This window comes from Dryas octopetala, chromosome 5 (genome assembly GCF_963921425.1).
Source record: "Dryas octopetala chromosome 5, drDryOcto1.1, whole genome shotgun sequence".
Classification (NCBI taxonomy): Eukaryota; Viridiplantae; Streptophyta; class Magnoliopsida; order Rosales; family Rosaceae; genus Dryas; species Dryas octopetala.
This window is the reverse complement of record NC_141370.1, coordinates 21837042-21863569: the sequence shown is the minus strand read 5'-3', so window position 1 is coordinate 21863569 and position 26528 is coordinate 21837042. Positions and strand designations below refer to the sequence as shown.

Genomic DNA, 26528 nt, shown 5'->3' with positions numbered 1-26528 from the left:
TAAATCACCGCAGTAATAACTTGGTAAAGTACTGCAAATTTCAATTTACGTGTTTAATTAATTAATGGGGAGCGTGATTAAGGTTGCTGCAGCTTTGAAACTTCCTTCTGATAAAAAAAGCTTAGAAACACTACAAGAAAATCAAGCAAAGGCAACCAATTTTTTTTTGTAGGCATAGAGGCAACTCCCACGTTTGTTAGTTTGTAATGTCCCTTGCCACACTGCAGTCACCATATATCATGTTGGAGGTTGGTGTTGGGGTGGCAAGGGAGCTAAGGCCACCCACATGTAAGCATGGTGGAAGCTTCTGCCAAAACCTGCAGTGTCAGTCTGACAGGTCCAATCCTCACCAATACTGCAGTTAGTGGGTTTCACTTGTTCACCATCTCTATTGGGGTTGCTAAATTGGTGGATGATTGATATTATTAATTAATGTCATGCCATGGTTTCTTCTACTATCTTGTTAACAGTGGGTTTGAATGCTCACTAATAACAACCATTGCTTACTGCACTCCCACCTTATTGGTATTAGTTTCTGATTTGGTTTTAGAAATTAAATATCCTCCACCATGCAAGAACTTTGGTGACTATTTATATGAGATTGAGAATGCATTGTCCCACCTAACAAATTGCTGCAGTGGGATTGAATGTATGAATAGTGTCCAATTAATCTTTCATTTGCAACAGTCCGAATATACATTTTTCAATTCCAGTGTGCTCTTATAATACTAAGGATATGCTTGCAATGGCTGTTACACCATATTGTTCATAAAATGTGGAAAGGCTAGACTATTATTGGAGGAAGCATGCTTAACTTTCAGTCCAACAATCCCATTAATAGGAGGGGTATGTAGCAGAACCTCAATGCCATATCAGAAAAATTAAAAACAAATAATTGACAACTCAAGTTGCACAGCTGAACCCACAATCACTGACTTTCTTCATTGATGCAAATACGACTTGCTATATACATTGAAATTGCATGTTTAATTCAAGTAGCGGTTCAAGTGCATAGTTACAACCACTCTAATATCCTTTCCCCATACTTTTCACAATTTCTAAAACAAAATGAAACTTAGATACCAAAAACAACAAAAGCTTAATCACTAGCTGCACAACACTTAGTCATATGATCCCAACAGAATATCCACACTTCCAAACTTGGTGATATATATCATAGTCTAAACCATAATATAACCCACCAAGTTTATAGTTGTATCACAAAAGCTGTTCAAAATACCAGCAGTATATTACTCAAAACAACAAAAAGTATTCTTACTGGCAGCTATGATTTCTTTTGCTATGTCGATCAATTGTGTTGTGACCTCCCAACCCCGCTGCTTGAAGCGACTGCATCTCCCGCAGCACCATCCTCTGCTCCCATGTCATTCCTAGCATGCTGTTGCGCCAACTGTTGGGGACCAGCCATTCCTGCTGTAGAAAATGGCGTAATCACACCTGGCATCTGTGGAAGGTGGGAGGAATTTGTGCCAGTCTGAACTGGGGGCAGTGGGGGTGCCAAGGATGGAGTGTTGCCGGTGCTTGTGCCAATGCTGCCCCTTAAGTAGCTGTCTAAAGCTATGGAAAGCCTTCCATTCAAGTTGAAATCCATGTGGGACTGCTGCCTTTGAATGTTCAATATATCTTGAGTGTTTACCATTGCTCTCAGGTCCTACTACATCTGAAAATATCTTATTGCAGACAGCAGGAGTGATAGGTGGGTTTTATGGCATCTCCTCATACTCTGCCACAAGCCTATCCATCTCATCCTGTCAATCCAACGAAATTTTGTTACAACATGTACATGTTTATGTCAACCAATAGAAAAATCCGACCTGCCTAATACTTTTTTTTTCTCTAATGAAGTAACATTAATGTGGCTGCATTCTTGGTGAGAGTAGTTAGTACATCACCAAACTTACCATGATTTCCCGAGAAGCCTCGTCAATAGGGTTGCCATTTGTTCTGCGGTGAGTTAATTTGAATAGCTCAATCCGGTTTTGTTCCTGACCATCATGATCCTGAGCCTGTAAAGAAAAACACACTCTTTAAATAATAAAACCATATGGCTTTAAAAATGCATTGCTTACTTCAGATAACATGTAAGGTCACAAAGTATTGGGAGTCTATTTACTTACGTATTCATCCCTCACTTGTGCGTGTGACTTCATTCCACTAGTGTGTCCCATTAAAAGCTTCCCTCTGTTAACTGTGTTAATTGCACAGCGTTTCTATTCCATACACACCATTAGAAGCTTAATAAATATAAGCACATTATCATGGGTGTCTTTCTATGACTATCCATATTCTAAACTCAGATCACTGCCAAATAAGATTTCCTTTATGAAAAAAAGTGATGTAGGACAAGGTTAGGTTTTGAAGATTGGGGAGTTGACCTCACTGCATGGTCCGGTTCTCCAAAACCTCCCCTAGTGAAAATATAGCTCATGTATAATTTTCTCGACTCGAGGTCCGGACTTCCAATAAGAGGTCCGGACTTCCCTGCATGAAATCTCCATTTTCAAGCTGCGTCGTCTCTGGATATCCGGTTCTCACAAGCTGAGACCGGACCTCCCTGCGTGCAAATTCCATTTCACTGCTGCTACCTTCTCTAAAGATCCGGTCCTCCAGTGTAGAGTCCGGACCTTCTCCCCTCATAATTTTGGCTTTCTGTTTTTTTTTTCTTTTCCTTTCTTCAGCCAACTATGACCTCCCCTGTCATGTTAGGGGTCTCCTGAACCACGTCAACATCCACAAAGGGTTGAGATATTCCTTCTGATTGGGAGTTAGCCATTGAGGTGGACTCACACTAAGCAAAACAAATCCAAACATGGTTAACTGTATTTGGCACATGATATAATGAAACCAACTGGATTCCTTCTATGGCTACTTTGATATAACAATAAAAATTTCACAAGATCCACCTCACAGACAATATAACTAACATTCAGTAGGGGTTTCAAAAGATTTCAATGTGAACTAAAAAACAATAATCATATAAATCCACTACTCCATTTAATACTTTAGATTATTTGTTAAGCGAATGCTCATATATTGTTCTGCCACATGCCATTTGTTTTTAACAAATTATCACTGAACAAATTTGGTAAAGTTTTTCCTTTTCACACTTGCATAATAAACATTTATTAAAAATTTAAATCTCCCACTAGCCTCAAATAAAAACACACAGAGGCATTCACATTTTTTGTTAGTTTTATTTGGTCAATTTCTAAGTCATATCATCTGGGTGAACTTCCATGTGTATCCTAATAGCATCAACTGTGATAATGTATGGTGGAACATGTAAAAGTGTTTTTACTATCTCTCTGAACCAAGTACTTCCAGTAGTGATGCTATGGAAAAAATTTTGTTTTTAACTATATAAATAACAGCATATCCTAAGTTCCATTACCATTGAACAATCTTAGGTCATACTCTGTCCATTAAGGTTGAAAGCTACAACACAAATAACCTCTACAAGGTCTAAACAGTTTGATATTTATTGCAAATGACAAAAACTGAGGTTTGTGTTACACCTATATGCATGACTGTGGGTGTGTGTTCAACTGAAATGATCGCAACAAGGCTTAACTATGGAAAGCCTAAAGTCAAGGATTGCCATAAGTGCAGAAATATGCCATACCTTACAGTGTAAAGCTTGAGAATCTTCTGTAGAGCAGTAGATGCAGATGATATTCTCTCTACAAAGTCTCTTGAATGTAGCAGTAGGTCTACCTGCTTCACTGCAGCCTTGTAAATGCTCTTGAAAATATCTTCAACACTTTATGGAGGATTTCCTTACTGTATATAGTATCCCTTGAAGCCTGTCAGCAGCCACAAGTAGTTGACACCTTATCAAGTCAGTCATGGGTAACTGTGATTCCAACCTACTATGCACCATTAGAAGGAGGGAAAATATTGAGCATGGGCGGGAGATGGGTTTTTAAGTTTGTCTCACTGACTGGACTTGCTTTATTGCAGGCTTTAAAGACTCCATAGTTGGATTTCAATTTTATGATAAAAAATGGAAAAACTAGTTACTGTTTTGTACAATCTCTGGTTGGTTATAGTACAACCCCAAGTACATAGTTGGAAAAGGTTAAAAATTATTATTTATTTTATATTGCCCCACCTTTTTAAGGGGAATAGGAAATTGGTCAAGTTGCTATTGTACCTGATTTGTAAAAAGGGTTTCCCACTTGTCAGCACAGCCATGAATCAGAGGACCGGACTTCCACCTTAAAGACCTGACCTCCAGGACGCACACAAAAATCTGAGGCCCGGACCTCCAAATTGAGGTCCGCTCATCCAAAACCTCCAGCAATCAACACATTTTACATCATTATTCTCAACACAACTAAGACATTCAAACCATGTTTGATCTACTGCAAGCTTAACACAAAAGACAGTTATGCCAACAAAAGTCTTAATATAACCACAAAGCATAAGCTTGTTGGTAGGAGAGCAACAAGTGAAATTGTATAATTACTGATTATCATCTTTTGCAAATATCGCTTTCCCGATTGTTGGAAGCTTCAGAACTTCCACAGTCGGACCAAGTCAGAACTAAATTATACGGAACACAACCGACCCCTCTGGTTTGTGTAGCAGGTGCTTCCTCATTCACGCACAGCCGAAGCACAAAGAGGAACCAGAATTTCTGAAAAAACCCAGGTGCAGGTGCCATATCCATCTCATCACTGTAACCATAGAAGCAAAAAAACCCATGAATTTCCCCCACATATGCGCAACATCAGTGGAAGGATGGAACCCAGTTATTTGGCAATAACCAACCCAATCGGAACCCACCTTCCGATGGTGACTGGAGGAGGAGCAACCCCTTAATTTGGGGATTTGAACCGATCGGCACTTTATGGAGTGACCGGTGACATCCACGGATGCTGGATCCCGTTTGACTTAGGGGTGGGAAGAAAGAGATGCTGCCACAAAGGAACCCCAGTAAAGGTTTAGCAACTCGGAGCAACCAGACAAAATAGTGAATTCATTTTTTAACTCCCTGCTTTAGTCCCTAAATTAGTTGACCCCCTTTTTTTACTTTAAATTACTGGGGTGCCACTGATTAATCAACTAATCAAGCACATTAGTTGGTTCTTAATTCACTGCCAATGTCTGACATAATAATGTGATCACTAATGTTAATTATTAGTGAACAACCACATTAGCAATTGACACCCCCCCAACTTTAGTGGAAATCATTGGAGGCCTTTGACCAAAATTGTTGTAGTGAAACTTGCTGTTACGAAACTTCCTCTGTTTTCAGGAGGATCGATATTTTCAATGTTTTGTCTCCTCTCTCACCCAATCACTGATATTGCATTGCATATTTGCATGTTGTTTTGGCGCATATGGAACCTACTGGAAGCAAATCGATTATGCATATATATGGTCTGTAACTCAAACGATCGATCCACTATAATCATATCCCACATTAATCTTTTAATATTAATTGTCCCTTTCGCGGCTGCATATTAACATGTTGTCTGATACATGCATGTTGCATGCAATGACACTAATTCCAACTTTGGACAATATGTAATATTAACCCACATGGATTTCAAACACAGATATATATATATATATATATATTATGATTTCCCATGTGCTTAAGGTATGGGACAATCATTTGCAAATTTAACAACGGGTTCATACATATACTTTATATATAGATTATAAAAATTAAATAAAATAAAAAAATAAATTACACGCAAGTACTTTAAGTTTATATCATTTTTAAAGTTAGTATCCAAATAAAAAAAAGTTGAACAGACGTACTTCAACTATCAATTTTTGGACCAACAGACATACATTAAATTAAACTTTGTACCTAGGAATAGCATTGCAATTTGCAAATATACATATGGCAACGGTAGTAAAGCATTTCTTGAAATGCAATGAAGGAATATCCCCAAAAACTGCTCAAGCAGCCTCATGCCACCTCCAACGGTTATCACTTTATCCTTTCTTTATGAGGCAGGGCATGTTATGTACGTGCACAGCTACCGTCCAAGACATGGCCATATATATATATATATATATATATATAGTTAGATGATGTTGTGATAGCAATGACCATACTTCATTGATATTCCCATATATAGAATTCTGTGCCTGGCTAAATCCCCCCTTCCCCAGTTCCTTACTCAACTTTATATACTTACACCACTAGTTGCAATTAGTTTTTTCATTTGATATAAGAAACTGAGTTCCTTAAAGTTTCTCACAACAACAATACTCGACTCATTTCGCTTTTATTTGACTCTACCAATCTCATCGATCTCACAAACACATGTCCTTTGTCTTTTATGCTTGTTATACGACATTTTTCATTTTTGTAAAGGATATATAGGATACTATATGGCAGAATTTTCAATTCTTCATCTATTAATTTATGGTGTACCCTCCTAAATTAAACTATTTTAAGGGTACAAAAGACAATTTGTCTTGGACATGGACCATGGTTAACTCTGGATTTTCTATCTACCATGTATATATGCGTAAGAACCCACATGGCCTAAAGCATGAGTCGGACCCAGATTTCAGTTAGCTCTAAGCCCTCAAGCATGGGTTGGGCCGTTAGAAAATGATACTACAAGAATGGTGGTTGATAGCTAATGTGGTTCACAGACTCTCAAAATGTACTTGGGACTTATTAGGAACCACAAGTCTCAAGGGTTGATGTTTTTTTACATTGCCTTTAATCTTTGGACCACTACCCCAGACTTAGCTAGACTGTCACAAAGTCTAATAAATAAGCAATTAACACATCAATCAGTGAATAAAGCATATGGTTTCTTATTTCATCAAGTATTTATTGCAAAATTGTGCTTCATAGGTAGTTTAAGTGATTGTCTAGGTTGCTTGTCTGTTTGTGCTTCATGGGTAAATACTTGGATATAGTTATAATGTCAATTGCCCTAAGTTTATTTCATCAATCTTCCTATTATTGTTTTTTTTCCCTTTTTGTTTTCAACTTTAGGCAAGTATTTGGTTGTCATTGATGCAAAGTAATAGGCCGACATATGAAAATAGTTATATTCAAATTCACAACCATAATACATGTAGTCAATAACTCAATGAATGAATGATGAAGAAAAAATAAGACAAAAAATGACTATATATTCATATAGATTTATGAAAGTAAGAAAACAGTAGCTTTTTTTTTTGGTTGAGTCTAAGCTATTATTATTTTTTGGTTATAGGATAACTGAACTTGTTGGTTTGGAACCTTGTTGGTTTAGTTTTGGTTCAAGGTTGGTCCATTACGAGCACTTTGATTTGGTTGAAAGTTTGGACTTTGTGGTTCTGATATGGAAGTTTGGAACCTTATTGGTTCGGTTTTGGTTCAAAGTTGGTCCATTATAAGCACTTCGGTTTGGTTGAAAGTTTGGACTTTGTGGTTCGGATAACTGAACAGTGCCCACCCCAACAAAATTGAATTTGAAATTGAAATGGCTCATTGGATTGCTTATAGAAGCTACTTAACTAGGAAAAAAAGTCGACATAAGAACTCGACCCCGAGTTATCTTCAGGATACAAAGGCTCCGTATCGGCATGGAAGACATGCAAATCTGCCACATTAAAAGTGCTAGAAATTCCCATTAACTATGGCAAGTCCACCACATAAGCATTGTCATTAATCCGATGAAGAATTTTGTAAGGACCATACTTGCGTGGTTTCAGTTTATTGTAGGTACCCACTGGGAATCTATCTTTTCTCAAGAAAATCATCACTGAATCACCTTCTTTGAACACCTTCACTCGCCTATGTTTGTCTGCAGCAGCCTTGTACTTGGCATTTGTGGCCTCTAACTTTTTCCGGACCTCAGCCTGCATAGTTTGAACCTCTTCAACCATATTTTCAGCTGCCACACTTACCCCATGTCCCTTGGGAAGTTTCACTAGATCAACCACATGCTTAGGAGTCGCAGTGTAAACCAAAGAGAACGACGACTGTCCAGTTGCACTATGGGCAGCACTGTTGTATGCAAATTCTGCCTGGGGCAAAGCGAAGTCCCACTATTTTGGTTTGTCTCCACAAATACTGCGAATCATATTGCTTAAGGATATGTTTGTCACCTCTGTTTGCCCATCAGTTTGCGGATGAGCTGTGCTACTACGATTCAAGGTTGTCTCAAACATCCTCCACAAAGTAATCGAAAATTGGTTGAGGAACTAGGTGTCACGATCAGATGTAATAGACTGGGGCACTCCATGCAATCTGACAACCTCCCGAAAGAACAATTTGACTATGTTGGATGCATCATATGTCTTCCGGCATGGAATAAAGTGCGCCATCTTTGAGAACCTATCAACAACAACAAAAACAGAATTCATTCCCCTTTGGGTTAGACGAAGACCCAACAAAAAGTCCATAGAGAGATCCTGCCAAATATCGTTAGGAACAGGCAAAGACATATAAAGTCTAGTGTTTTTTGATTGACCCTTGGCAACCTTGCTGGTGTAACATTTTCTCACAATATTTCCCACATCCCTCTTTAGTTGTGGCCAAAAGTAACGCTCCTCCAAGCTAGCAATAGTCTTGTCTCGGCCCAAATGCGCACTTAATCCTCCACCATGTAGGTCTCAGATCAATTTCTCCCTCAAAGAAAAGCTAGGGATGCACAACCTGTTGCCTTTAAACAAATACCCATCACTAACATGGAAATCCATGACGGGTTGGTTTTGGATACACTTGGTCCACAGGTCTTTGAAATCATCGTCTGTAACATACAAGTCTCTCAGAAACAGAAACCCAACTATTTCTTGGGAAAGAGTAATAAGCAAAGTGGCTTGCCTACTCAATGCATCTGTCACTCGGTTTAAGGCTCCAGACTTGTGTTTGATCACAAAAGGGAACTTCTGCAGAAAAATGGCCCATCGGACATGCATTTTATTAACATGCTTCTAACTATTAACAAATTTGAGGGCTTGGTGATCGGTATACAGCACAAACTCCCGCTGTATCAAGTAATGCTCTCACTGCTTCAAAGCTTTCACAACGACGTAAAACTTTTGGTCATAAGTGCTCCATTTATGGCGAGCTTCACTGAGTTTCTCACTGAAAAATGCTACTGGCCTCTTTTCTTGTGACAACACGGCACCGACTCCCACTCCACTTGCATCACATTCGACCTCGAATATCTTCTCAAAACTGGGAAGTGCTAACACTAGGGTAGTACAAAGTTTCTCCTTGATTAGAGCACGCGAAACTTCTCTCATGTTCTTCTCCCCAATGAAATCTGCCCTGCTTCAAACACTCAGTAATAAGAGCAGTAATAACACTAAAATTCCGCTCAAACCTCCCATAAAATGTAGCTAACCCATGGAAACTTCTTACCTCACCCACTATTTTTGGATGTATAACGAAAAGTGATGCTTGACTCAGACCTATGTTAGTTAGTCTGCATTGAATGAATCGTCAAGCATGCATAATCAATAAATAATAATGAAATGGGCATCCCTTCTAGCAAAATTAGTTAGGTACGTAAATAACGTCTCTGCGGATCAATCTATGCAGAACCACACTAATACTTGAATACCAAAGCCAAGCTGAAAAACAAAAAAGCCAAGTCAAGTGCTTCTCTATTCTCTCTCTCTCTTTCTCTCTCTGTGTGTGGAAAATTAGAGCCATGTTCACTGCCCTAGAGAAAAACGCTTGTCTTAGTCTTCTTTCCACTTTGGAAAGAATCTCATATCAAACTTGTCTTGATTCGACAAGAGTACGTAGGAATAATAGCACAAATTTCTTTCTTGATTTCTCCCAAACCCAATTTATCATACATTAAACCCCTGCTCTATATAAGTGATTTAGAAAGCACACAACAGTTTCAACTTTCAACACAGTCAAACACAACACACACTCACCTAGCTACACAACCTACACTCCTCACACATAATTAGTACAACAGCACATTGCAAAGAAGGAACAGAGAGAGTGAAGGAGAGATTGAGTGAGAGTGAGTAAAGTTCAGAGATTGAAGGGAAGAAAAAGATCGAGAATAGAGTAATGGCGGCCACCCACGTAGTTACAGGGATGATGTTTCAGTGTGTGCTTGAAGAAAGCATATCAATGCAGGACATGGAAATTGAGCGCAGGCCGTACCACAAGAATTGTAGTTGTGCTCTACACAAGTCCAAGGAGGGTGCAAGTGTCTTTGCCAATGCTTGTCCTCAACAAAGGAACATCTCATTCCCCAAGAAGTAGTCATGGACCGACTCTTCCTTGTGCATGCAGGCATCAACACGAACTAACTCTACTTGTTCCAAATTCTCTAATTCTCAGATTCTCTTCTTGGTGACACTTCGTCATCAACTGGAAATAGAGAAACTGTCAATGGGGCTCATTCCTTGTCAATGTCACATAAACGATAGATGGATTACGGGTGAGTTAATTATAGAAAAAAAGGTTAGGAACTGAGAAGCCATTTTAATTGTTCGTTTCTCATGATCTACCTTATTTTTGTCTTTCACTCCAGCACCAAAACTCAAGATCAAATTTTGAGGAATTTGGTGCTTGTGGGTTGATTTTTTCTAGTTTCGTCCATGTAAATTCAACTGAGTTTCCTGTAAAGATTGTCACGTTTCTTTATTACCAACTGAAACTGTACACAACAGTTTATACAACCCCAAGAGTCTGACTTTCTCGGAGTTCATAATTGAATATATATATATATGCCCTTCTCTTCCTCATTCTACTTTTTTTCTTTTTTTTTTTAGTTAATTACAATTCATTTGATAACTTTATTAGTCGATGAAATCGTAGGACTGTATGATTTGTCAGAAAAGGGGATGATAGCTACTTTTTCTGCATAACAGAATTATTAGTTATTCGTTAGATTTATTATGGGCATTTACCATTAAGCGATTTATATGAATCATTCATTTTTCTTTCGTGGAATTTTTTCATTATTCATATGATTCCGTATTTTAAAAAACATAAAAACCATTTAAGCGCAATAACCGCGCCAAGTGCTATTTTTACCCAAGGTTTTGCTACTTCGGATCTTTTAACTGAAATGCATCAATCCGCAATATTACATTCTACAATCTACTTTGTTAGCATCGTTTCAGCACCAGCACAGTGTATAACTGTACAAGTTCATCATTTCTATGTTTTTCTTTGGCACAATTCAAGGAATTCACAACTTTCTTTAGCCAAGATGAAAATCATGATTAATTAGTGTTACATAGGCAACAACAAAAAAACATAGAAATTTCATAGGCAATTTTTAGTGCATGTATGAATGGACAAAATGCAGGCAGAAGTTTTTAAAAATTTTCTGGGAATTTTTCAACTTCATATAATAATGGGAAAAACAAAGGAAAAATGACTCCTTTTATTTCTTCCTTCAAATATTTTAGTTTGATCGACACAAGAATTGCTAAGAAGATCGATTGTGCCACGGTGGCAAATGATATATAGCATTCTGCTGAAAAGTACCTCTCTCTCTCTCTCTGAAGCGCATAGATACCATCAAAATGAAGAAGCTTGGTGGAGTTTTTTTTTTTAATTTTTTTTTTCTGTTGGGTGGGCGTGTTGCATTGGACCATTGGTCCACCCATAAATCATGTGGGTGTCATATTTACTATGAAAAGGGCGAGTGCCTGCCATTTAAGACTATTTTCTAGAGGAGAGATAAAAAAAAGATAAAAAGCAGAAGAAAAACAAAGAGATTTAAAAATTAAAAATTACTTTTTTAATTTTCAATTTTAAAATCAATTTATGTATTTTTTTTCCCTTCTTCCTCACATTCTTCATAGCTCTTGTCTTTTTCTTTGATTAAAGAACTTAAAACAAAAAATAAAAACATCACCAAGCCAACCCTTAATATCTAACTTTCTTTTTGGATACCACAAAAATTCGTATGCTTCACACTGGTAACTTGTTTTCTTCAGTCGTATTAGTGTGCGTTATACAAGAAATGTGTGTGGGCAAAAAATCAATCACTCATCAGTCATCACCTAAAGGCTAAAGCATGGTTTGGCTTTTGCAGCTTTTGCAGCTTTTGCTTGTAAATTAAAGTCTTGAAAGGGAATATAATTTTACTCCACCACTGTTAACTACATTGTCATTTGTCTACGTCTATGATGTATCCTCCTGAGGTCCAAAACCCAAACAAACGCGTTTAAGAAAGAAATGGTGTCAGAGTGTCTGTGGCAATTAAACAACAAACTAGGCCACCTATGCGGCTATGCCCCGCCCCTATGGCACCATCTTAGGAAGGTAATTAGCTCTGCACGTGCTCACGTGATCTCTCCCACTATGCAAGTACGTATCATAAATGCCTTATTTAAAGCAATTTCAATGTTTTACCCTTGAGTGGCCTCTTCACAATTAAATTTTGTTTTTTATTGTTTTTAATTTTAAGAAAAAGAAGAAAACCCATTTGCTATTTTGCTGTTTGCTGCTGTTGCTTTCTCCAGCAATGGAAGCTAGCTCCATACCTCCATATTGAGTATTGACACCCTGGCCCCAAAGTTAATGATACGTACCCATACAGCTATCAATTCCCTTTTGTTTGGCCACTGAAAATGGTTTCAACTTTGAAAAAGAATATAATGATAGCAAATATAAGAGGTATTTGCAATAGGAATCATAGGATATAGTGAATTAAAATTTAAAGCTAGTTAGTGTGTAGATCAGCTCAATCTCATATATTGACATATCTCTTTTTTTATAAGTTCAACATTATCAGATTTTTACATTAAAATTTAAATATTGAAGGATATGAAAGTTGATTTAATTATTTTTATATTTAATTAAAGCATATGAGATTAATTTGATCAAATGTGTACAAGAAATTAATTTGAGCTGGAGCCAGACATCGCATCTACTTTTCTAATAGTTGCGTGCTTGCAGCCCATCACAAATTTTAAGAAAAAGAAGAAAACCCATTTGCTATTTTGCTGTTTGCTGCTGTTGCTTTCCCCAGCAATGGAAGCAAGCTCCATATTGAGTACTGACACTGGCCCCAAAGTTTATGATACGTACCCATGCAGCTATCAATTTGTCAATTTGACCATTTATCGATGCGATGTGCTAGCTCATCTTTTTCTTGGCCCCAGTTTTTACACCGTTTCAGCTGTGCTTATTTTCTGGTTCAGAAAGTTTTCACATTTTTTTCATACCATTCTTGGGAAATTCTGATTCTTTCAGTCTTTGCATCCAAGTTCATCTAAAGAAATTCTGATACAACTCTCTAACTCTCTATAAATTCTGATACACCCACACTCTCTTCTCTGCTAAAGCAAATACACTCTCTGGGTGCTTCTGCTTTTATTCGATCACTCTCTGTGAGTTTCTCTTTGCATTGTTGTTTCATTGCAATTTGGAATCAATTACTCCCAAATGTTCAATCCTTCACAATATCCTACCAATTTTACCTATCCAACACCATAACTCTAACAGTAACTCATTTTGGTATTTTCCTCAGCCAGTTCTTCCCTCTGTGATGGCCTCAGATCCATCCTCTCACCCACCTGGAACCGACCCATACGCCCATTCAGGCTCATACCCATTGACCCATGTTGGATTCCAAGGTCAAGCGCCATCACAGAGGGAAGAACTGGCTGAGGAAAATGCCTGACAACATATTGTGCCTTCCTCTTCAGGTAAGTCGGGTCAAATCCATTTGGTTATGTCCCCTACTCAGAAAGGGCAAGATGCTTCGAAGCTCGTATCTTCTAGCTTTCGGTCAAACCTAGCTGCTGAGGTACAACAACAAGCCAGACCTAACACCCCCATGATCTCAATTCCGAGTACGATTACTAGGGAGCAAACAAGGGAGAATAGTGGTATTTTTTTTTTCCCCCAAAGCACTTTTGTTTTCCCAAACCTTATTACTATACTATCATTGCCTTCGTATGTTCCTTTATGTGTTTGTTGGGATCATGTTCTTTATTCTTAGATGCTTTTGAATCTGTACACAATATTTTTTGCTGGCACCATTTTCTTTCACAAAATAAGTACATCGAATTGGAGTATATATGGTTATATGCAAGTTATCAAACAGATAGCTAGAGATGATGTTTTTGAGCTAATATGTCAACTCTGAAAGGAGCTGGTTATAAGGAGGGTAGCAACTACTCTTCTTATGTCATGACTTGAATTTGTGTTGGGCAGCCCAAATTCTTTTTAATCAGTGAAAATATCAATAGTTACCTTCTGTTTATTTTTTTAGGTAAAAACTTTTTATTAATAAACGATAAGGTACAAGACAGTGGATAAGGTATCCACTAAGCTTAAGATGTTAAAACTTCAGTTACCTTCTGTTTAATTGATAATTTTTTTTTTTTACTTCTAATTTGAAATATTTGTTCTACTTATCTCTACGCATATAGGTGTCGACTTTTAATGGTTTTCTCTTCTTAGAGTTTTAGATGTCCTTTCATTTGCATATGCCTTTGAAAATGCTTCTAAAATGCATTGGTTGACTTTCAGAAAATCCCCATGATGTCTGGCACTAAACAAAGAATGTTCCAGTCTCTCTCTCATTCTTTTAAAGTATTGTGTTAGAGCAAAGTGAAGATTTGAATTAAATACAGTTTATTCAACAAAATATCACAAATGTATGATCTAAAATATCTTAATGAATATAAACTACTCCTGTAGTTTTACAGTTGATGCTTTGGTTAACCAGCTTGTTATAGTAGTGGGTATATATCATTGTCAAGTATATGCCAGAAAATTGAGTTATTGAGTCCAGATTCAAGATTTTGGGAGAAAACTCATGGTAATACATATGTGAATACTTTAGAATTGCTGCATCATGAAATGATCAGATACATCTATTCTTTCACAATGTAGGCACATATGTCTATACATGCATATGCGGATGCATACAAAATACATAATATTTTGTAATCAATGATAAAAACTCACTTGTTATTCATAAGTGATACACACACGTTTATTTTATTATATTTTAAGTATTTAATAAGAAACAATTATATCCTTAGGCCATGGCTTTAGTGGAGAGTTTGGTGAGGTCGGGTTAGGTCTTTGGTTCAAACAAACAAGACGGGTAAAGAAAGAAATATCACATTTATGTTTCCTTGGTTCTCTAGAGGTCCTCTGGGTTGATGAGCTACAGGAGTCCATGCAATAAATACCTCTGCTCCTGGTTAATGCAACAATGGTAGGTAGCACCTCTAAACATATATGTACCCAATGCATGCCCAGTAGGGGCAGTGGCCCCATTAAGCATTTTTTGTTGTTGTAAACATTTAATTACTGGTATTTACTTAGTGAGACCCAGAGTATCACTGAAAGGAAAATGATGGTATCACATATCCCCACAGGATTAACTCAGAATTAAAATAGGGTATGAAGACTGACGAAAATAGATGTTGATATTCTGATATGCTCTTTATTTTTTAACTTTAAATGTAATTGATATCTTCTTGTACTCTCCGCAAAGATCATAATCTGAATTGCATATAAGGAAAGTTTTCAAATCATTGAGCTTAGCTGCTTTGATTCCAGTAAGTGCAGGAGGAAGCAGTCATCAGCCTGCTGCTGTGTCCCAAAATGGTCGTGCTCAGAAGAGATTTCCTTCACCCCCCCTAGGTTCCAAAAGGGCTTGTCTACAACTTCGGCTTCTTACAGCTCCATTAATTTAAATATGGACCCTACTCTTGAGCCGCCAGCGAAAAAGAGTATGTCATCGTATAACAGGGTTACTGTTTATCCCCGACCTTGGGAAGAGAACTTATGTGCAGGGTTTTAAGTTACCCTGTAAGCTGTTTACTACTTCTCGAGGATGCTCAATCCGCAAACCAACCTGTTCAGGCATTTAAGTTTGTATATCAAGTTAACAAAGCACAAGCACTACGTACGTACTACTAATAAAACCAAGGAATGTGACTTCACACCAATACAACATCTAAAAACAAAAATGGAAAGATAGCATCTTAATGGTCAGTTCAGCACATGTATAAATTAATTTTTTCTTCTGGCAGATAAACTTCCCTTTCTTACAGTCACTTCTCCAACTATACTGTACATGCTTGATCTTGAACATAATAATAGCGCTAGAGATTTTTGAAAGGCACGGTATCGAAAGTGATGTAGGTTACAGTGACTAGCTGATGTGGAGGATTCATATCACTAAACTTTCATCTCAAGCTCCCAATTGTTTATATTTGTATAGACCCGGTTCTATTCGGTTTACCAACGGTTCCAGCTGTGAAAAAACCACTGTCACGGTTTCAGTTCCCCTTCAATTTGATATGTCATATCCCTAAGTGATATTTATTAATTTATGAATTATTTCACGGCTAGAATTACTATCCTTACAGATCATACCGGCCCTCATAAATACCTTACATGTAGAAATTGACTCATCATATTTGTGTAATGCATATCAACCTATCAAGCAACTTTTGTACTAGTCCAACTGATACTTCTTGAGCTTCCAAATTCAAGCCTCAATTTTCAAGAACACTAAAACTTACTAGTGAATTTTCCAAGGAAAATGATATTAGTCATGAAAGATTTTCATGATTTTACAACTCGAGAGACCATTGGAGGAGAGTTGTTCCAATTATAACACTAAAAAGAAGAAGCTAATGTTTTCTTACTCTCATAAATTAATCTATATGAATATATGGTCATTTTTTATGTCTTAATTCTTCTTAATCATTCATTCATTGAGTTATTGGCTACATGTATTATGGTTGTGAATTCAAATACAACTGTTTTCATATGTCGACTTTTTTTCCTAGTTAAGTAGCTTCTATAAGCAACCCAATGAGTCATTTCAATTTCAAATTCAATTTTGTTGGGGTGGGCACTATTCGGTTATCCGAACCACAAAGTCCAAACTTTCAACCAAACCGAAGTGCTCATAATGGACCAATTTTAAACCAAAACCGAACCAATAAGGTTCCAAACTTCAATTATCCAAACCACAAAGTCCAAACTTTCAACCAAATCAAAGTGCTCGTAATGGACCAAGCTTGAACCAAAACTGAACCAACAAGTTCAGTTATCCTATAACCAAAAAATAATAATAGCTTAGACTCAACAAAAAAAAAAAGCTACTGTTTTCTTACTTTCATAAATCTATATGAATATATAGTCATTTTTTATGTCTTGTTTTTTCTTCATCATTCATTCATTGAGTTATTGACTACATGTATTATGGTTGTGAATTTGAATATAACTATTTTCATATGTCGGTCAATTACTTTGCATCAATGACAACCAAATACTTGCCTAATGTTGAAAACAAAAAGGGGAAAAAAACAATAATAGGAAGATTGATGAAATAAACTTGGGGCAATTGACATTATAACTATATCCAAGTATTTACCGATGAAGCACAAACAGACTTCACGGGCCCTGTCTCTATAAATTCTGATACACCCACACTCTCTTCTCTGCTAAAGCAAATACACTCTCTGGGTGCTTCTGCTTTTATTCGATCACTCTCTGTGAGTTTGTCTTTACATTGTTGTTTCATTGCAATTTGGAATCAATTACTCCCAAATGTTCAATCCTTCACAATATCCTACCAATTTTACCTATCCAACACCATAAACTCTAACAGTAACTCAGTAGACTTTATTCTTCAGCAAGTGTGAGGATGACCAATCTTTTATTTCCCCATCCCATCAGATATTATTTTAGAATAATGTCTTTTTTTTTTGGTCAGATAATCAATAATTACTTACTAATCATGATTTTGTAAGAGAATTATTTAATAGTGAAGTTACTGAGAATAAATATGAAACTGAAAGAAGTCCATAAAACCTATAGAAAACATATTTCATGGACTATGACATAACAAATGTATTGAAGAAACAAATGTACTTAAAAAAATAATTAACATACAGTATTCATACCATAAAAGCTATAGAGAACATATTTCATGGACTTAAACTGAATATGTTTTCTATAGTTAAATGATGAGATTTTATTCAAGTTGGAACAAGAGAATTAATATAAAGTATAGTCTAGGCATTAATAATTATTCAAAAAACTAAGAATTACAATGTCCTACATGTCCTCTAAAATCAAATAATTGATTCATCAATTAGAGACAACAGACAAATTCAAGAGGCTTATGTTAGATCATTATGAAATCATGATGGTTGGAGCACAACAATTTTCTTCAAAAGACCCAAAAGAATAAAAACGGTTTTACAATTTAGGTGCCATAATCGTGGGCAAAATGTGCAGCTTAAACCTATAAACACACTGAATAGGTGAACTCCATTTGGCAACAGGGACATCAAAGCAACTTTTGCAGCTGCATGTTCAGCTTCCTTCAGTGTGGGAACAAATTCTTGACCCTCGTAGGTCTGTCCATCAATTGTTACCCTACACTTGAAATGGCAGGCATGGGGAGGACCTTCCCACTCACAAGAATACACAGGTAGAAGAAGATTTCTCTTCTGTGCATAAGTCTGCAGCTGGTTCTTGTACAAATGTTGTATATCTACACCTCATATTAAAAGATTATAAGTTGTAAATCATATATTAACTTAAGTATTAATCAAGAAAAAGTTGAGACACTGGTAAACTAAGACAAACATTAGTGGGATGCACAATGTTGCATATGCTAAAGAGTTTCAGGCATTTTATACTTTCTGTGCCATTTCCTTTTCTCAAATCCTTTGAACTCTGAGTTTACTTTCCAAGAGTTTCCGATAAGTTAGCTCCACAATTGAAGGATGAGAAGTGTTATTTCTAGACTCAGTTACTGCCACACATAAAATTAAAGAGAAGCTTATGTAGGATCTCTTTTTCTGTATTAATCCTCAAAAACCTTAGTTACTGTGAAAAGATTATAAAATACTTTAGTGCAGGAACAGAAGGATTGGAGAGTAATAATATTAGGCTCAGTTTCAATCACCAAAGAATGAGTCCAAAGATTGTAGAGTGAACAAAATTTCTAACCTCTAAATCTAGTACCATCTTCAACACCTGATGTGCTGCCATTGGCCTGAGAACTGGCACCTGATCTGTTACCACTGACCTGGTGTTTGATGCATTTCTTGAATCTTTGGTTGCAATGTCTGTTTTGCGTCTTGTGTACTATTCAAATCAGTGTCCACTGTCAAAGGAAGTGCTGGAATAATAGAATCCATATGTGAAAATGTGAAATTAAAGTAATACGCAGTAAATTTGAACTAAAATTTCACAGTAAACATAATTGATTCATGTTCTCCCTTCACCAATAGTAAGAGCAATTTAAAGACCCACAGACCCAAAAAATTATTTAGAAAAATAAAAGCCTTGACCTACTATTCAAACAGAAACCACATAATAGGCCAAAGTAAATTAAAATAATTGGGAGGGCAGAGTGGTTAAGATGTTGGGAATGATTCATATAAGATCACAGAGACAATTCCCCCAGAAGTATGCAAGCTTTTAATGATTTCATCCAAGATAATAATTTTGAGGGACCCAAGCCTACTTAATGCTGAATTTACTTGGCCAAGTATGAGAAAAGCAGCAGTGTGTAGAAAATTGGACAGATTCTCATTTTCTTCTGAGTAGGAGATTTGTTCCCAAATGTCAGACAGAGGGCTTTGGTGAGGGCAACATCTGATCACTGTCCAATAGGGTTAGATACAAATACATGGGATGGGGTCCAGGACATTTCCGATTCAAAAACATGTGGCTGGAGCATTCAAGGAACAGTGGACATCAGAACAGTTTAAAGGGTGGGAGGAAGTTGAAATATTGGAGTAAGGAGGTGTTTGAAGAGGCGGGGAAAGGAAAAAGGGAGGCGGAAGTAAGATTAACAGAATTGGATTTTCTGGAAGGGAAGGGTTAGACGGTGAAAAAAAGAGCGAGAGAGAAGACTTATTAGCCAGGTTAGAAGAACTGGCTTTCGCAAACCAATTCCATCAATATTATTACCAGGATACAAGTCCAGACCTGAAAATCTCCGTCAATAAAGATATTTTAGACCAGGTAAGTAACCTGTATCAATACCTAAATAATCAACAATCGAAGAACTTTCAATTTCAGCATCCAATACATATTAATTGAATAAACCATAAAGAAGATTCTGCACATACATAATACACACACATATATTCAGGATTTGCAAATGGAGAACCCAAATATCCAATGCTAGGGGAGGAAGACCCTTAAAAATTAAAGTAAAATATAATAGAAAAAGCCAAAATAGCATGTAAATCAAACAGAAGAATGTGTTTTCCTTTTCTTCTCAGCTACCAAACAGAGCATTAAACACAAAAACGTCAAGAAAATTGCAAAACAAAAACAGGACCAAATTTCCAAGCAACCAAACAGAGCAGAAAGATTATAGTTGAAAACCTATAACCTTTTACCTGAGGATGAGAGAAGAGAAGGTTGAGGGAAAGAGGTAGGTTTGGGAATTGGATATAAATTCATGAGAGAGTTAAAATTTTTAAAGGCGAAGTTGAAAGATTGGAGTAAGGAGGTGTTTGAAGAGGTGGGGAAAGGAAAAAGGGTGATGGAGGTAAGAATATAAGAATAGGATTTACGGGAAGGAAGGGCAGGGTTAGACGGTGAAAAAAATAGGGAGAGAGGAGACTTATTAGCCAGGTTAGAGGAACTGGCTTTTAAGGATCAAGTGTTTTGGAGGCAAAGAGCAAAAATTGAGTGGGCTAGAAAAGGAGACAGCAATATAAGATTTTTAAAACAAATTAGTAGTGGGGGGAAAAAGGAAGAAGAATTTTATAGAAAGAAAAAAATTAATGACGACCATAGTATGTCATTTATACACTTAAACCAGATAATATATGAATTAAAAACGTTTCGTTCAAATGATGCAATAAGGGAACCTACTAAATAAACTAAAGGTAATAGCAAAACCATCAGGGTCCTAAATATAGTTAAAAAAATCTGGCAACGTTATTAATGGTAACAAGATATCAAAAGGTTTCCATGCACGAACTAACTCACTAACATATAACCGTTGCATTTATATGTTTAATGTTAAACAAAAAACACAAACCTCCTAGGAATTCTATGTGAAACCAAGTTGTTAATATGTAACATGAAACATACTAGTGCTCCACAAAAACTATCCGTATCTATACTATTTAGGTTTTCGAATCAAGTGATACTGTACTAACTGGGGTGTTATACACTAAACAATGTAGACTTTCCAACACCAAACATCTAGGGGCTGTCCTCGCCCTAATGGAATCCAAAAATGTATCGAGTCCAATGTTTGACAACCAATTCCAATATTATTACCAAGATATAAGTCCAGACTTCAAAATCTCCATCAATACAGATATTTCAGACCAGGTAACTAAACCATATCAATACCTAATTAATCAGCATTCGCAGAAACTATCAAATTCAGCATCCAGTACTAACTAATCTGATAAACCATAAAGAAAACTCCCTCTCTCTCTCTTCTCTCTCTTCTCTCTCTCACTCTCTCTCTCTCTCACACACACACACACACATATTCATGGTTTGCAAATAGAGAACCCAAATATCTAATTCTGGGGAAAAGGAAATAGAAAAAAGCCAAAGTAGCATGAAATTAAAACACAAGAATGTGCTTTCCTTTCCTTCTCAGCTACCATACAGAACATTAAACGCAAAAACGTCAAGAAAATTCCAAATCAATAACAGTAACCAAATTTTTCAGCAGCCAAACAGAGAGCATTAAGATTATAGCTAAAAACCCAAAAACTTTTACCTGCGGATGAGGAGGGAACAGAAGGTTGAGGGAAAGAGGAAGGTTTGGGAATGGGATTGGGTTTGGGTTTGGGTTGGGGATCAGAGAAGTGGTCGAAGGCGAGCTTTGCGGCGTAGTTTTGGGCTTCCTTGACGGACTTGAATGGTTCCACGGTTTCGAAGGTGATGCCGTTGATCGTGACGGTGGCTGAGAAGCGAGGGTTGTGGTCGAGGCCATGCTTCGTGTTGTTGTACTCGGGTAAGGCCCATGCCCTCTTCTGACACAGCTCTTGCAGCTTCGACTTGTTCATTGTTTCTCACTGGCTCAGTGGCTATGGCCGCTATGCAAATGTGCAGAGTTTGGTTGCGTTTGCGGTTTTGTCTGGGCTTGTTTTATTTATTTATGTATTTATTATTGGTTTTCCTTTTGCGTCTAGAAATCTTAAAAAAAAAAAAAAAAAAAAACTAAAATGGCTTAATTGCAATTATATACCTTAATTTTGGGTCCATTTAAAATTAGGTACCTTATTTATAAAAACTGGCGCTAAAATATCCATAGTACGAATAAGCGGTGCTAAGATACCTTCGTTAATTTTTCTGTCAACATTTCAGTTAAACGCCTACATGGCACTAATATGGTAGGGCATAATGGTAATTTCGTCTCTTTTTTTGAACAAAAAAATTAATTAAAAAATTTTATGTTTTAACAATTTTAAATTAAATTAAAAAACAAAAAAAAAATTGAAAAATGAAAAAAAAAAACATCAACCTTCCCCTCCTCCACTACACACCCAGCCCTCCCTCCCCCGCCACCTAGCCCCTCCCCAACCTAGTCCCCCCAACCCACCCCCTCATCCAGACCCGCCCACCCAGCTCCATCGCACGCCTACCCAGCAACAGCCCCCCCTCGCCCCTTTATCTTTTCCCCTACCCAGCGCCACCCCGCCCCAGATGGATCTTTTATTGTAAGGGCAAATATCAGTACGTCACAGATGGAGCCATTATGTGTAGGCTTTTTTACTCAAATACCACATGAACTATAGATGGTGTGCTCAAATATCACCCAAACTTTTTTTTTTTTTAATTTATCACCTGAATTTTCACATATTGGCCAATCTACCACCTACCGTTACTTTAGTTAAATTTTCTATTTATTTCAAGGGTATTTTCGTCAATTTATATGATAAAAGCATTTTAAATATTTTTTTAAAAAAAATCTAAGTAAACCCCCTAAAAAAAAGGATATTTCCATTTTCTATTTTTTAGTTTTTAAGTTCTTTTATAATTATATTTTTAAAATAATATTATTTTTTTATTGTATTCAAGGACAAAATGGGAAGTTTAGGAAATTTTTTGATGATTTAACAGAAAAATGGATGTTAGGTGGTAAATTAGCACATATTGATAATTTCAGGTAGTAAATTGGCAAGAAAAAAAGTTTAGGTAGTATAAGAGCACACCCCCCCTGTAGTTCAGGTGGCATTTGGGTCAAAAAGCCTTATGTGTAATTTGCTTTACAAAAGTCAAATTTGCAGCCTTTATTTTAGAAAAAATTTAAACAAAAATGCATCTTTAATTGTTTTTCAGCAATACATAATGCATGCAAAATGGAAAATTTTAAGAAATTCAAGCAAAACACATTTATAAGAATAAAGAAAGGTAAATGCTATTGCATATAATATAGACAAACCCTATACAATGGACTTCATAAAGGTGAGCAAGGCAACACATTGTAAGCAATTAACTTAGTAGGCCTATGGTCACCGTGAGTTAAACCAGGAATGTAGTGAGCCTATGGCCTCTTTTATTTAAACCAGGAACTTCGTAAACCTATACATAATTTCTCACTTCGGGTGCGAGAAAAGCAACCCATTTTTCATCACTCATGGGCAACACAGTGCTGCCCTCTGGAATTGTCATGTTTGAAACACGGGGAACTTACACTCCCGAAAAAAACACTAAACTGCAATCATTACTATTCCCAAGTTACATCCAATTATAGTATAAAACTAGAATTCGTGCCCGCGCTTCGCTGTGGGTAATAACAAATGATAAAATATTTTAAATAGAAAGATGTTTGGTGTTTTAAGATGGTAATGACATGTTAAAAAATTTATGAACTTGAAAATATATTATGAATTGTTGGATGTCAGATTACTCAAAATATAACTGCCTTCCATAAACTGACGTCTTTTAAAAATGAAAGGCCATTTTTTTTTCAGTGACAGAAAGAATAATTCTAGGTATGAATACCTTGTGGCCAATGTTATTACCAGTGACAATTTTTGCTTCAATGGCTTTGTCAAGCATTTGAGTAATGACTAATCTTGTTCCATTACAAAGCCCTGAGGATTAATTTAAATTTCTTAATAACATGATAGGCATGCCTATTTTTAAAGTCAAAATGTGTGGAGGCAGACCACTAAATTCAAGTTGGTTAAGAAATTCTACAGGATACATTAGACTAAGATTTTCAAAATTGTTAGATGATGAGCACAAAGAATCTGAAGGTTCTCATCTAGCCCTGGCACCACCATCACTTCTGGTATATATCTTGTGCCCCTTTTGGTCTCCACTACAAGAGTACTATTTCCAGCTGATTGCACAAGTTCTCCTGTCCCCATTTTAATTTTGCACCTCACAGTCATATCGATGTTGATAAGTAAGTCTTCACAGCTGGTCATGTGGTTGCTACAACCACTGTCCAGATACCACACATCATTACTTCTCTGCACAGAAGCAACATGACAAGCATAAAACATTGTAGCTATCTCCTGTGTTTGATTGGCATAATTAGCAACTGGACCCTTCTTGTTTGGCTGATGACAATCCTTCATTACATGACCAAACTTATCGCAATTATAATACTTAACTTTTCCTTTAAACCAGCATTCACCAAGATGAGATTTATCACAGATTTTGCATCTTTGTTTCCCTGTGTCAGCACCATTTCCTTGCTTCATTGTATTCTGAGGTTTCGATTCCCATTTCCTAGATTTTCCCTTTCAGTTCTTCTCCCCCTTCTTTACACCATCAGGAATGAACACTCTATTTTGTGTAGACTGAGTTTTGGGAGAAAAACTCATGCTAGCAAGTGCTCTTTCAGAGTCCATAGCCTCCTCCTCATGTCTCATTAACCTCAGTTCATAACTCTTCAAAGAACTAGCAACCTCATGCACTGATACAGTGCGCAAATCCACAGTTCTGTCAATTATCACACACATCGGGTCATACACTTTGGTCAAGCTAATTAAAACTTTCTGAACCATTCTCTCATTTGTTAAATTTTCACCATATTTTTCCATTTGATTTGTTAAATCAAAAAATCTGGAGAAATATGCAGGTAGAGTTTCATTTTCCCTCATTCTTATATACTCAAATTCATGACGTAGACCCTGTAATTTTACTGACCTTGCCTGTTCATCTCCATGGTATTCTTCCTGGAGTAGATCCTAAGCTTCCTTCGCAGTGGTTTGATTCACAATTCGAGGAAAGATTTCCTTTGTGACTGCTCCCTGGATGATGCCCAGTGCTTTGGCGTCTTTCATGAGCAGCCCCTCAATGACGGCATCGACCTCTTCATCGTCAACGCCAACTGGTTCTCCTTCCTTCTTTGTTTTCTTTTTCTTTGATTCTGGAACAGTAATCCCTTTCTCTACAAGTTTCCAGATGCCATGAGACTTGAAAATTGTAATCATCCTTACCTTCCAAAACTCATACTCTGTTCCATCAAAGATGGGAGCCCGTAGCTCACCACCTGATTTTCCCATCGCAGAAACAAGATGTTTCTTCGTTAAATTTCTCTCAAGGATTCACACAGAAGCAACACCCAGCTCAGATTGAACCTGGCTGCTCTGATACCATGTTGAGATTTGAGAAATTAGCAAAGAAAATCGAAGAGAGAGGAAGGGAATATTTTTGTAAAATGCTGGAACTCACGCAATAGCTCAGAAGCAGTATATTCATATATATATATATATATCCCCACCCAATGCTAAAGAGATCACAACCAAGAAAAAAACGGATATAGCCCCGCCCAATGCTACTAAGGAAGTGTATGCGTCCATTTTCACATGAATCGTCAAGGAAGTTGGAATTCAAGGAAACATTTTCATGTAGATCTCTAGCTCCCCACTTGGTAGAAATTAACTGATTGATGGTAAGGTCAACTAAGAGTGTAATAGTGTCTTATTTGTAATGTGATTTTTTGTGCTTATTGATAACTGATTTTCTTGTAATTGAAGTTCATCTTTAACAGGAAACTTTGACTCTGTTATGATTGTTATATACATACTCTCATTGGCTTGTCTTTTTGTTTCTTAGCAAACATAGTTCTTTGATGTACAATTTCAGTCTAAATTGTGAAGATAGTGTTTTTGATTGATATTGATGCTTCAACTAAACAAGTTTCACTTTGCAGCAGTAACACAAGTTTTCAGAAGCAGATAATTGAGTTACTGTATATTTATAATAAAAAACAGATGATGATATTGGAAAAAATTATGTAATTCCTGTTGTAATTAATAGCATAGTGGCTGTTGCATGAGCTGTATAGTTTTCTTTATCTGAAGATATATTTGGGTGTCATGGTAGTTAATTTGGTGAACCAAGCTTTTAAAACTTGAAGAGTTCCTGGTTTTGCGTCCTGCCTCCCCAAAAAAACAATGCAGTCAATCATATCTTTGGCTTATTTATATTAATGAAGATTCTATACATCTTTTCTCATCATTCTCCAAAATATTTCCTTCTCCATCTTAAATTAAAAATGAAATCAAGAACTAAAAATATGAACATATCAAGTAGACGATAGAGTCTTCATTAATGCTAATATTCAGGAACCAATTCCAGGTTTCATTTTTCTTTTTAA

At 36.6% G+C, this 26528-nt stretch overlaps 2 protein-coding genes, 1 long non-coding RNA gene and 1 pseudogene across 4 annotated transcripts; 1 reads left to right on the top strand and 3 right to left on the bottom strand.

Annotated features, from left to right (window-relative positions):
• Window positions 1-13005: 13005 nt before the first annotated feature.
• Window positions 13006-16312, top strand: LOC147285781 (uncharacterized). Its single transcript, XR_015122333.1, has 3 exons — window positions 13006-13314; window positions 13455-13815; window positions 15506-16312. It is a non-coding gene; the product is annotated as an uncharacterized LOC147285781 (long non-coding RNA).
• Window positions 16313-17972: 1660 nt separating this feature from the next.
• Window positions 17973-22006, bottom strand: LOC147285780 (double-stranded RNA-binding protein 1-like; annotated as a pseudogene). The gene is made up of 3 exons (XR_015122332.1): window positions 21684-22006; window positions 18926-19097; window positions 17973-18464 (listed from the first exon to the last, which is right to left on the bottom strand). The product of XR_015122332.1 is annotated as a double-stranded RNA-binding protein 1-like (transcript).
• A 2114-nt stretch (window positions 22007-24120) lies between these two features.
• On the bottom strand, window positions 24121-24624 carry LOC147285779 (uncharacterized). The gene has a single exon (XM_086245826.1). It carries the CDS (start codon window positions 24622-24624, stop codon window positions 24121-24123), a length of 504 nt encoding a protein of 167 aa, XP_086101952.1.
• A 489-nt stretch (window positions 24625-25113) lies between these two features.
• On the bottom strand, window positions 25114-25431 carry LOC147285778 (uncharacterized). The gene has a single exon (XM_086245824.1). It carries the CDS (start codon window positions 25429-25431, stop codon window positions 25114-25116), a length of 318 nt encoding a protein of 105 aa, XP_086101950.1.
• Between the last annotated feature and the right edge of the window lie 1097 nt (window positions 25432-26528).